Source organism: Ips typographus, linkage group LG10, assembly GCF_016097725.1.
Source record: "Ips typographus isolate SLU linkage group LG10, UJ_Ityp_2.0, whole genome shotgun sequence".
Lineage (NCBI taxonomy): Eukaryota > Metazoa > Arthropoda > Insecta > Coleoptera > Curculionidae > Ips > Ips typographus.
The window spans coordinates 3550509-3563253 of record NC_138431.1 but is presented as its reverse complement, the minus strand read 5'-3'; the positions used below and the strand labels follow the sequence as shown (position 1 = coordinate 3563253).

The 12745-nt window shown below is 34.9% G+C and overlaps 1 protein-coding gene across 10 annotated transcripts in view; it reads right to left on the bottom strand.

Moving 5' to 3' along the window:
- The window catches only part of gek (serine/threonine-protein kinase gek), a 112103-nt gene that overhangs the window by 28436 nt on the left and 70922 nt on the right, over positions 1-12745 (bottom strand). For all 10 annotated transcript variants that reach the window (XR_014179570.1, XR_014179571.1, XR_014179572.1 and 7 more), the window contains 9 exons: positions 9446-9538; positions 9192-9385; positions 8898-9135; positions 5309-5418; positions 5083-5256; positions 1047-1227; positions 801-989; positions 556-741; positions 397-505 (listed from right to left, as the gene is read on the bottom strand). Coding sequence is in view for 6 of the 10 variants with exons in the window: in XM_081988713.1 (XP_081844839.1) it covers positions 397-505; positions 556-741; positions 801-989; positions 1047-1227; positions 5083-5256; positions 5309-5418; positions 8898-9135; positions 9192-9385; positions 9446-9538 (1474 nt within the window). In the remaining 4 variants the exon portion in view is untranslated. The remainder of the gene's footprint in view (positions 1-396; positions 506-555; positions 742-800; positions 990-1046; positions 1228-5082; positions 5257-5308; positions 5419-8897; positions 9136-9191; positions 9386-9445; positions 9539-12745) is intronic.

Sequence of the window (12745 nt, the reverse complement as noted above, 5' to 3'; positions counted from 1 at the left end):
CGAGTTAGGTTTACATTATATTAGAACCGCGTAAACGCAGTCACAACTGGTAGAGAGTTAGTTTCAAATTTAACTGTTTTTTGAACACCCTGTATATTTTCAGTCGTGTTCCGGTTAGCACGATGTGAAAGAGCAGTTCAAGACGAACATTTTGAGCTTTTCAAAGTTGCTGAAACCCGAAAAATAACCGAGATACAGAATTTTCAAAAATGTTGTTGCAATTTCCAAAAAAAGTCAAATATCTCGGAAACGGTTAGAGTTACGGAAATTTTGCGAGAAACCCTAAATGCTCAGAGTGACTTTCTGCATCTGGTGACATCTCTCACTTATCTGTCATTTGTTATTGAATGAAAACAATTTGCTGAAACTTAGACAGTGACATAAAATTGTACTTACAATCTGGTCGATCTGTTTCCCTCCCTCAGCGAAAACCTCCTGCGCGGTTTCTGCACGACTCTCCCTTCCGTATCGACTGTGACGAAATTCTCCAAATTGAGCAATTCTCCTGTAAACCAGCACGTGAAAATCGCAAATTAAAATCGTACATTAAATTACTTTGATGGACGTTGGACAAGTAGAGCAAATGAGGCAACTCGTGGAGGACACACAACGTCAAACTTCCGCTGTCATTCAGCGGTTTCGCCCTTTTGATATTTAAAGTTTGGACCCATTCACCAGTAGCGCAATTGAACACGTCAATGTGAGTTTCACTGTAAACCACCAGATGGCCGTCCCTGTAACCTTTAAATTGATTTTTTGTGTGAAAATCACCTAAAATTGACCGTAAAAAAACATCTTACTGATTGCAGTAGGCACGGCGGGATACATAATCTCCCGATCTCGGGACTTTCGACCGTGCTTATCGACGTAAGCAGCCAAAGTACCGAAAACCAAAAGGTACTCTCGTCTCGGTAACTCGATTACTCGCAACGCATCAACCGCGCTGCAAGTTATCGTCGCGTACAATGGATTTTCTGGATGCAGCAATGCTAAATTTTAAAATAACCGTCAAAACGTTCAAACGAGCGCAAACTGGTAGAGCTTACAAATAAACGAATCTCCGCTTTGAATGTCGTAGACTGTGAAACAAGACGGGGAACCCACGCACAAACGACCGTCCGAGAGGATTTGGAGCGCTTGGACGCTTACTGGAATAACGATTTCGTGGACTCGTTGGTGTCTCGTTCTCGTTCGGGTTATTTCGTAAATTATTATAACCGACGAATTCTGAAAATTATCGAAAACACCCTTCAACTAGTGGTTTGGACGGATAATTTAGTCCCACGGTAATTTTTAGGGAAAATTGTATTTATTATCGAGAATTTTCTTTTACAAAACATGTTCCCCGAATCTTCAATATAATGGGCCTATCCCACATATCATAAATTTTTGTTTTAATGACTGGAATCGAAAGAATAGGATCAGAAAACTAATTTTTCATATTCTTGAAGAAAAAATTATGATCGTAAATGTTCCTACTAATTAGTTTGAATTTGTCCATTAAATTTAAAAGATCTGTTTTGGCGCGCATGTGACGTACGTAATTCTGGGCGATTTTATTGGCTGTTGCACGCCAACTGTTTCACTTCTTGTCGCTGATTGGTTGATAGTGTAGTACGTCACCGGCGGCGGGCATTTTAAACATGAGATTAATGTAGTTTTTATCATCATTTTTTTTCTATTTAGACTTAATATTTTTGAAAACAAAAAAATACGTGTATAATATTTTCAATCCGTCTTTGTAGTTATGAAATAAAAAAAAATTGTGGGACAGGCCCATTACATTCTCTCAGTAATTTACAAAAATACAACTGAAAAGTCTCGTGGTTTAAAATTCCCGCTAAACAGACTCTAAAACAACACCTTTTCCATGTAAAGACACTTTGATATGTTTCTCACGTCACCTGTCACCTGTCAAAACTCATTCAGCGCTTACAATTTTAGAGTTTAGCAGAGATTAGTTGTATTTCCTGAATGTATCGCATTGCAAGTTGTGTTTACAGATTCGTAGACTTAAATTTAATGACTGCGACACTAACACACACTTTGACGTTTTTTACGTCACGCGACAGCAAAATTACCGATCTAAGACGGTTCTACCGCTCGGCTAAGTCACACTGCACCTTATATTCATAGTTCTATGGAACGAAATTTGACAGTTGTGACTCTGAAACCTCTGAAACCTTCTTAAGCTTACTATGAATTGTTTTTAACGTGCCAGAAGCCTCTGGCAGCCATTTTGTATTGCCAGAGGCCTCTGAAACCTTCTTAAGCTTACTATGAATTGTTTTTAACGTGCCAAAGGCCTCTGACAGCCATTTTGTATTGCCAAAGGCCTCTGAAACCTTCTTAAGCTTACTAAAACTGTTTTTAACGTGCCAGAGGCCTCTGGCAGCCATTTTGAATTGCCAGAACCTCTGAAACCTTCTTAAGCTTACTATGAATTGTTTTTAAAGTGCCAGAGGTCTCCGGCAGCCATTTTGAATTGCCAGCGGCCTCTGAAACCTTCTTAAGCTTACTATGAATTGTAAGTAAGTATCAAAGAGTGTCGTTAAGCTCAGAACTGACAAATTTGCTTCCATGGAGCTGTAAATACAACTTAGAGGGCATTTCCTCAAAGAAACACATCTATTTAGTATTTTCTACTTTCAGGTCATTGGTAATTAGTTTTGACAGTTGACAGCTATCGCGTCACGTACGTCGTGTCCCAACAACGTCCCAAATGTCAAATCTGGCTCCATGTAGCTGTAAACACAACTTACCGCGCAATTTCACAATGAAACACGTCAACTCCTCAAAGATACCAATCTAGTTAGCATTTTATACTTTCAAGTCATTGGTGAGTGAGTTTTGACAGTTATGACAGCCGTCACGTGACGCAATCCATGTATAATGTGTCCCTTAACGTCAGAATGGTCAAAATTGGCTCCATGGAACTGTTAACACAACTTACAGTGCAATTCCACAAAAAAACACATCTTTTGGCATTTTAGACTTTTAAGTCACTGGTGAGTGAATTTTGACCGTTATGACAACTGTCACGTGACGTAAAAAAAAAGTATAAAAGTGTTTTTTAACGTCACAAGTGTCAAATTTTGGCTCTATGGAGCTGTAAACACAATTTACAGTGCAATTCCTCAAAGAAACACATTTACTTGGTATTTTAAACTTACGGGTTACTGGTGAGTTAGTTTTAACAGTTATGACAGCTGTCACGTGACGTAATAAAATTAAAAGTGTTTCCTAACTTCACAAGTGTCAAATTTGACTCCATGGAGCTGTAAACACAATTTACAGTGCAATTCCACAAAAACACATCTTTTGACATTTTATACTTTTAAGTCACTGGTGAGTGAATTTTGACAGTTTTGACAACTGTCACGTGACGTAAAAAAAGAATAAAAGTGTTCCTTAACGTCCCAAGTGTCAAATTTAGCTCCATGGAGCTGTAAACACCACTTACAAGGCAATTCCACAAAAAAACACATCTTTTGACATTTTATACTTTCAAGTCATTGGTGAGTGAATTTTGACAGTTATGACAGCTGTCACGTAACGTAAAAAAAGAATAAAAGTGTTTCTTAACGTCCCAAGTGTTAAATTTGGCTCCATGGAGCTGTAAACACAACTTACAGTGAATTCTACAAAGAAACCAATTTAATTGGCATTTTAAACTTTCAGGTAATTGGTAAGTGAGTTTTGACAATTATGACACCCGTCACGTGACGCATACAAAGTATTAAAGTGTCTCTTAACGTCAGAACTGTCAAATTTGGCTTCATAAAGCTGTAGACACAACTTACAGGGCAATTCCACAAAAAAACACATCTTTTGGCAATTTATACTTTCATGTCACTGATGAGTGAGTCTTGACAGTTATGACAGTTGTCACGTGACGTAAGCAAAGTATAAAAGTGTTCCCTAACGTCACAAGTGTCAAATTTGACTCCATGGAGCTGTTAACATAACTTACAGTGATTACAGTGCAATTTCTCAACAAAAAACACATCTTTTGACATTTTTTACTTTCAAGTCACTGGTGAGTGAATTTTGACAGTTATGACAGCTGTCACGTGACGTAAGAAAAGAATAAAAGTGTTCCTTAACGTCCCAAGTGTCAAATTTGGCTCCATGGAGCTGTAAACACAACTTACAGTAAATTCTACAAAGAAACCAATATAATTGGCATTTTAAATTTTCAGGTTATTGGTAAGTGAGTTTTGACAATTATGACAGCCGTCACGTGACGCATACAAAGTATTAAAGTGTCTCTTAACGTCAGAACTGTCAAATTTGCCTTCGTGAAGCTGTAGACACAACTTACAGGGCAATTCCTCAAAAGAGCACATATTTGGAATTTTATACTTTCGAGTCACTGCTGAGTGAGTCTTGACAGTTATGACAGCTGTCACGTGACGTAGAAAAAAATATAAAAATGTTCCTTAACGTCACAAGTGTTAAATGTTGGCTCCGTGGAGCTGTAAACACAACTTACAGGACAATTCCACAAAAAAAACACATCTTTTGACATTTTAGACTTTTAAGTCACTGGTGAGTAAATTTTGACAGTTATGACAGCTGTCACGTGACGTAAGAAAAATGCTCCTTAACGTCACAAGTGTCAAATTTGGCTTCATGGCGCCGTAAACACAACTTACAGGGCAATTCCACAAAAAAGACATCTTTTTGCATTTTATATTTTTAAGTCACTAATGAGTGAGTCTTGACAGTTATGACAGCTGTCACGTGACTAGAAGCCTGTCATTAAACGTCCTAGCTAGTTCAGTTCGTTAAAGTGGCCCAAGTTTCTCCAACCGCACGAATTAAAAAGCTTTTCGACGCGAAAATGACTTATTCAAGAGTTTTGGCTTTGGCAACGTCGATTTCAATGTAATTTCCAACCTTTTCCACGCGGAAAACTGGTTTTAGAGTCTGCTTTTAACTAATTTTGGATAGTTTCTGCTAGAAAGGTTTTCCATGAGTTTTAGAACATTTTGCGTTTGCTTTAATCTTCTTTCCATCCCTTTAAGAGCTTTTTTCTCAAAATGTTTCGCTTTTTGAGGAGCGTTTAAGTAAACTTACTTGTTTTTTGATTGCGATGCACAGACAGAACGTTAACGGCGCCCTCAAAACGGGTCCGACAGTCAAAACGGCGCAACCTTTGCTTTCGGTGACCTTAATCCATTCGGTATCATCGCCATCTAAAGCTCTTATTGGCACTAATCTGACTTGACGTTGTTTTCCGCTAACGACCACCTGAAATCTTGATTTAATACCACAAGAAACAAACTAAGAAAGTTCAGTATACCAATAAATGTTCCTCGCTAATGTATTCGATTTGGAAAATCTTTTTCGCTTCCCCTATTTTCGCTATTTCGGTCCTGTCCAAGTCGATGCAGTAAAGACCTTCTTCGGTCCCTATAATTGCCAAACAACGTGTAAAACACTCAGAAATATATTAAAATCAATCAAAACTGTCGATAATTCGATTACTTTAATTGAAAAATGTAATTCAGAACATCAGAAAGGAGATATTTACTTATTTGGACATTTGGTAAATAATATTAAGTAAATTATCAGTCCTTTCAAGTGTTTTAGGACCCTTTTCACGTTTTCAAGTTAACTTTCAAAATTTCTGAACCATTTTTTTAGTAAAAACCTAAAAACCAGCGCCAGAAAATCGAAAATTGACTTTCTACGTCAATTCTCTGTTCTTAAGAAGTTTTTAGGTCAGTTTTTCGCGATTTTAAGTACCTTTTCAAGTTTCCTAGTCAATTTTCTTAACACAAACCTACAAATTAGCGCCAGAAATTTGAAAAATGTCTTTTAAAGGCAATTCTTAGTCCCCAAGATATTTTTTTAAGTTCTCAGGTAAATTTTCTTATTAAAAACCTAAAAATCAGCGTCAGAATATTGAAAATCGACTTTTTAAGTCAAATTTGCAGTTTTAAAGCTGCGTTTCAAATTTCTAGTTCAATTTTAAGTTTTGTAAGTCAAATGACAAGTTTTTAGGTCAATTTTAACGTTTTCAAGTCAAGTTTACAGTGTTGAAGCCAATATCACGTTTTTAAGGCAATTTTCAAGTTTCCTAGTCAATTTTCTTATTAAAAACCTAAAAATCAGCGTCAGAAATTTGAAAATCGACTCGTGAAGTCAAATTTGCAATTTTCTAGTTGCGTTTCTAATTTTAAGTTCAATTTATAATTTTTTAAGTCAAATGACAAGTTTTCAAGTCAAATTGACAGTGTTGAAGGCAATTTCACGTTTTTAACTTAATTTTCAAGTTTCCTAGTCAATTTTCTCAGTAAAAACCTGAAAATCAGCGTCAGATAATCTACTTTTAAAGTAAAATTTGCCAGTTTTAAAATTGCGTTTCTAATTTCTAGTTCAATTTTAAGTTTTGTAAGTCAAATGACAAGTTTTCAGGTGAATTTTAAAGTTTTCAAGTCAAGTTTATAGTTTTGAAGCCAATTTCACGTTTTTAAGTCAATTTTTTTTATTAAAAACTTAAAAATCAGCCTCAGAAATTTGAAAATCAACTCGTGAAGTCAAATTTGCAGTTTTCTAGCTTGCATTTCAAATTTCTAGTTCAAATTTTTTATTTTTTAAGTCGAATAACAAGTTTTCAGGTCAATTTAAATGTTTTCAAGTCAAATTTATAGTTTTGAAGCCAATTTCACGTTTTTAAGTCAATTTTCAAGTTTCCTAGTCAATTTTTTTAGTAAAAACCTAAAAATCAGGGTCAGAATGTTGAAAATCTACTTTTTACGTCAAATTTGCCAGTTTTAAAGCTGCGTTTCTAATTTCTAGTTCAATTTTTAATTTTTTAAGCCAAATGACAAGTTTTCAGGTCAACTTTAATGTTTTCAAGTCAAAACTATAGTTTTGAAGCCAATTTCACGTTTTTAAGTGACTTTTCAAGTTTCCTAGTCAATTTTCTTAGTAAAAACCTACAAATCAGCGTCAGAAATTTGAAAATCGACTTTTAAAGTCAAATTTACAGTTTAAAAACTGCGTTTCTAATTTTAAGTTAAATTTTAAATGTTTTAAGTCAAATGCCAAGTTTTCAGTACAATTTGAATGTTTTCAAGTCAAATTTATAGTTTTGAAGCCAATTTCACGTTTTTAAGTCAATTTTCAAGTTTCCTAGTCAATTTTCTTAGTAAAAACCTACAAATCAGCGTCAGAAATTTGAAAATTGACTTTTGAAGTCAAATTTGCAGTTTATAGTTGTGTTTCTAATTTCTAGTTCAGTTTTTAGTTTTTTAAATCAAATGTCAAGTTTTCAGGTCAATTTTAATGTTTTCAAGTCAAAATTTAGTTTTGAAGCCAATTTCACGTTTTTAAGTCAAGTTTCTTAGTAAAAACCTAAAAATCAGCGTCAGAAATTTGAAAATTGACTTTTGAAGACAAATTTGCAGTTTTAAAGTTGCGTTTCTAATTTCTAGTACAATTTTTAGTTTTTCAAGTCAAATGACAAATTTTTAGGCCACTTTTAATGTTTTCAAGTCAAATTTATAGTTTTTAAGTCACTTTTCAAGTTTCCTAGTCAATTTTCTTAGTGAAAACCTACAAATCAGCGTCAGAAATTGGAAAATTGACTTTTGAAGTCAAATTTGCAGTTTTAAAGTTGCGTTTTCAATTTCTAGTTCAATTTTTAGTTTTTCAAGTCAAATGACAAATTTTTAGGCCAATTTTAATGTTTTCAAGTCAAATTTATAGTTTTGAAACCAATTTCACGTTTTTAAGTCAAGTTTTTTAGTAAAAACCTAAAAATCAGTGTCAAAAATTTGAAAAAAGACTTTTGAAGACAAATTTGCAGTTTTAAAGTTGCGTTTCTAATTTCTAGTTCAATTTTTAGTTTTTCAAGTCAAATGACAAATTTTCAGGTCAATTTTAATGTTTTCAATTCAAATTTATAGTGTTAAAGCCAATTTCATGTTTTTAAGTAAATTTTCAAGTTTTCTAGTCAATTTTCTCAGTAAAAACCTACAAATCAGCGTCAGAACATTGAAAATCGACTTTTGAAGTCAAATTTGCAGTTTTCAAGTTGCGTTTCTAATTTCTAGTTCAATTTTTAGTTTTTTAAGTCAAATGACAAGTTTTCAGGTGAATTTTAATGTTTTCAAGTCAAATTTACAGTGTTGAAGCCAATTTCACGTTTTTAAGTCAATTTTCAAGTTTCCTAGTCAATTTTCTTAGTAAAAACCGACAAATCAGCGTCAGAACTTTGAAAATTGACTTTGAAAATCAATTCTCAGTTCCTACAATATTTTTCCAAGTTTTTAGGTCAATTTGTACGTTTTCAAGTTAATTTTCAAGTTTCCTTGTCAATTCTTCTTAATAAACATATAAAAATCAGCGTCAAAAATTTCAAAATTGACCTTCCAAGTAAATTCTCAGTTCTAAAGACATATTTCAAGCTGTTAAGATCGATTTTGACGTATTTAAGTCAATTTCAATGTTTTTAAGTCAAATTTGTATTTTTGATGTAAATTTTCATATTTTTAGTTCAATTTTCAATTTTTGATGTCTAATTTTTTAAGTTTCTAAGTCAATTTTCAGGTTTTTAGGTTACTTAACTTTTTCTATTTTTAATAAACTTATTAATTTCAAATATTTTTAATGCAAAACTAGAAAGTAATTTTCTGCACGAAGAATTTATGAAAAACTGTGAATTATCAAGAATTTTCGAATTTTTTGTTTTTTTAAAGTCAAATTACAAGGTTTTGGATCAGTTCTTAAATTTGTAGATACATTTTCACGTTTTTGAGGGTAAAAGTATATTGTAGAAAATTTAATTATCTTCAAAAACCTAAAATGGACTTTTTGCCTTTAAGGGCCTCAGAAGGGAGATATTTGCTTTTTTTGAGTAATTGCGACAGCTCTGAACTTACCCAAAACGATTCGATCAGGATCGATAATGGCCGAACTGAGGGTATTCTTAAGCATCGCCAACGAATTATCGATCAACTCCCGAGTTAGCAGCACTATCGTGTTCGGCAAGTTGTTTCGTTTCATTATTCGGTGCAACTCGGATAGAGCGACGACCCATTTCGACTTTTCGGCCTCCGAATCGGCCAGCATTAGCATAACATTCCTCGGCCCCGGCGGTTCCATTAACGATGTCGTAATCTACGACAAAAAAACCGTTACGCCGACCAAAACACCGTCGAAACCGTCTGGCAAACCTTAAAAATGCACGGAATGTCCTTTTTGTTGGCGTGAATCACGTCCGAGTCCTTGACGCTGCTAACGCCAAACTGTGGATCGCGCATGTCCAGCACCTGAGCCACGTGGACGCTCGGTAAAGCGTTACGATCCGCCGATATGTCGTAGAGGAAGAGTTTAAAGTCGCAAACTACCACAAATTGCCTCACCCAACCTGTGGTTTTTCACGTTTTTTTTTAGGACAAATATAACAGTGAATAATGCTAATCGGTACCTCGTTTAACGCCGCCGAGTTTAGGTACTTTTACGTAGCCCTCGTATGCTGTGCCGATGCCTCTGGTGGGGTCGATTCCTAGTGGTCGTTTGGCTGGAATTCATGTTACTGACAATATATTTGAAAAAACAAACTGTACTGAGTTTAAAAAAACAGTGACAAAATCGTCTGTAAACCCACTTGGAGTGAGAAAATGACTGTTTTAAACACATTTTCGGAATCTTCATTAAATTTCCTATCTAATGACATAAAAAACACTACAAAACATGGTACAGTCAGGGAGAAAAGCGGTGTCAAAGTTTGAACTGACAGAAACAGAGTTTGAAAGTACAGTGAGGGGCAAAATCGCTTGTAAAACCCACTTGGAGTGGGAAAATGACTGTTCTAAACACATTTTTAGAATCCTCATTAAATGTCCTATCTAATGACAAAAAAAACACTACAAAATTTGGTACAGTCAGGGAGAAACACAGTGTCAAAGTTTAAATTGACAGAAACGCAATTTGAAAGGACAGTCAGGGGTAAAATTGCTTGTAAAACCCACTTGGAGGAAGAAAATGACAGTTTTAAGCACATTTTTGGAATTCTCAATAAATTTCCTATCCAATAACGTGAAAAACAAAAGAAAATTTGGTACAGTCAGCGAGAAAAGCGGTGTCAAAGTTTGAATTGCTAGAAACACAGTGTGAAGGGACAATCAGAAATAAAATCGCGTGTAAAACCCACTTGAAGTGAGAAAATTACTACTTTAAACACATTTTCGGAATCCTTATTAAATTTCCTGTCTAATGACATAAAAAACACTACAAAATTTGGTACAGTCAGGGAAAAAAGCAGGGTCAAAGTTTGAACTGCCAAAAACACAGTTTGAAAGGACAGTCAGGGGCAAAATCGCGTGTAAAACCCACATTCCTGTCTAATGACATAAAAAACACTACAAAATTTGGTACAGTCAGGGGGAAACACAGTGTCAAAGTTTAAATTGACAGAAACACAGTTTGAAAGGACAGTCAGGAGCAAAATCGATTGTAAAACCCACTTGGAGAAGGAAAATGACAGTTTTAAGCACATTTTTAGAATTCTCAATAAAATTCCTATCCGTTAACCTGAAAAACAAACGAAAATTTGGTACAGTCAGGGAGAAACGCAGTGTCAAAGTTTAAATTGACAGAAACACAGTTTGAAAGGACAGTCAGGGGCAAAATCGCTTGTAAAACCCACTTGGAGGAAGAAAATGACAGTTTTAACCACATTTTTGGAATTCTCAATAAATTTCCTATCTAATAACCTGAAAAAACACTACAAAATTCGGTACAGTCAGGAAGAAAAGCGGTGTCAAAGTTTGAATTGCTAGAACACAGTTTGAAGGGACAGTCAGAGATAAAATCGCGTGTAAAACCCAATTGGAGTGAGAAAATGACTACTTTAAACACATTTTCGGAATCCTCATTAAATTTCCTATCTAATGACATTAAAAACACTACAAAATTTGGTACAGTCAGGGATAAAAGCGGTGTCAAAATTTGAACTGCCAAAAACACAGATTCAAAGGACAGTCAGTGACAAAAATCGCCTGTAAACCCACTTGAAGTGAGAAAATGACTACTTTAAGCACATTTTTGGAATCCTCATTAAATTGCCTATCCAATAACCTAAAAAACAAAAAAATTTAGTACAGTCAGGGACAAAAGCGGTGTCAAAGTTTGAACTGACAGAAACACAGTTTGAAAGTACAGTCAGGGGCAAAATCGCTTGTAAAACCCACTTGGAGGAGTAAAATGACAGTTTTAAGCACATTTTTGGAATTCCCAATAAATTTCCTATTCAATAACCTGAAAAACAAAAGAAAATTTGGTACAGTCAGGGAGAAACGCAGTGTCAAAGTATAAATTGACAGAAACACAGTTTGAAAGGACAGTCAGGGGCAAAATCGCTTATAAAACCCACTTGAAGTGAGAAAATGACTGTTTTAAGCACAATTTTGGAATCCTCATTAAATTTCCTATCTAATGACATAAAAAACACTACAAAATTTGGTACAGTCAGAGAGAAAAGCGGTGTCAAAGTTTGAACTGACGGAAACACAGTTTCAAAGGACAGTCAGAGATCAAATCGCCTGTAAAACCCACTTGCAGTGAGAAAATGACTACTTTAAACACATTTTCGGAATCCTTATTAAATTTCCTGTCTAATGACATAAAAAACACTACAAAATTTGGTACAGTCAGGGAAAAAAGCAGGGTCAAAGTTTGAACTGCCAAAAACACAGTTTGAAAGGACAGTCAGGGGCAAAATCGCGTGTAAAACCCACATTCCTGTCTAATGACATAAAAAACACTACAAAATTTGGTACAGTCAGGGGGAAACACAGTGTCAAAGTTTAAATTGACAGAAACACAGTTTGAAAGGACAGTCAGGAGCAAAATCGATTGTAAAACCCACTTGGAGAAGGAAAATGACAGTTTTAAGCACATTTTTAGAATTCTCAATAAAATTCCTATCCGTTAACCTGAAAAACAAACGAAAATTTGGTACAGTCAGGGAGAAACGCAGTGTCAAAGTTTAAATTGACAGAAACACAGTTTGAAAGGACAGTCAGGGGCAAAATCGCTTGTAAAACCCACTTGGAGGAAGAAAATGACAGTTTTAACCACATTTTTGGAATTCTCAATAAATTTCCTATCTAATAACCTGAAAAAACACTACAAAATTCGGTACAGTCAGGAAGAAAAGCGGTGTCAAAGTTTGAATTGCTAGAACACAGTTTGAAGGGACAGTCAGAGATAAAATCGCGTGTAAAACCCAATTGGAGTGAGAAAATGACTACTTTAAACACATTTTCGGAATCCTCATTAAATTTCCTATCTAATGACATTAAAAACACTACAAAATTTGGTACAGTCAGGGATAAAAGCGGTGTCAAAATTTGAACTGCCAAAAACACAGATTCAAAGGACAGTCAGTGACAAAAATCGCCTGTAAACCCACTTGAAGTGAGAAAATGACTACTTTAAGCACATTTTTGGAATCCTCATTAAATTGCCTATCCAATAACCTAAAAAACAAAAAAATTTAGTACAGTCAGGGACAAAAGCGGTGTCAAAGTTTGAACTGACAGAAACACAGTTTGAAAGTACAGTCAGGGGCAAAATCGCTTGTAAAACCCACTTGGAGGAGTAAAATGACAGTTTTAAGCACATTTTTGGAATTCCCAATAAATTTCCTATTCAATAACCTGAAAAACAAAAGAAAATTTGGTACAGTCAGGGAGAAACGCAGTGTCAAAGTATAAATTGACAG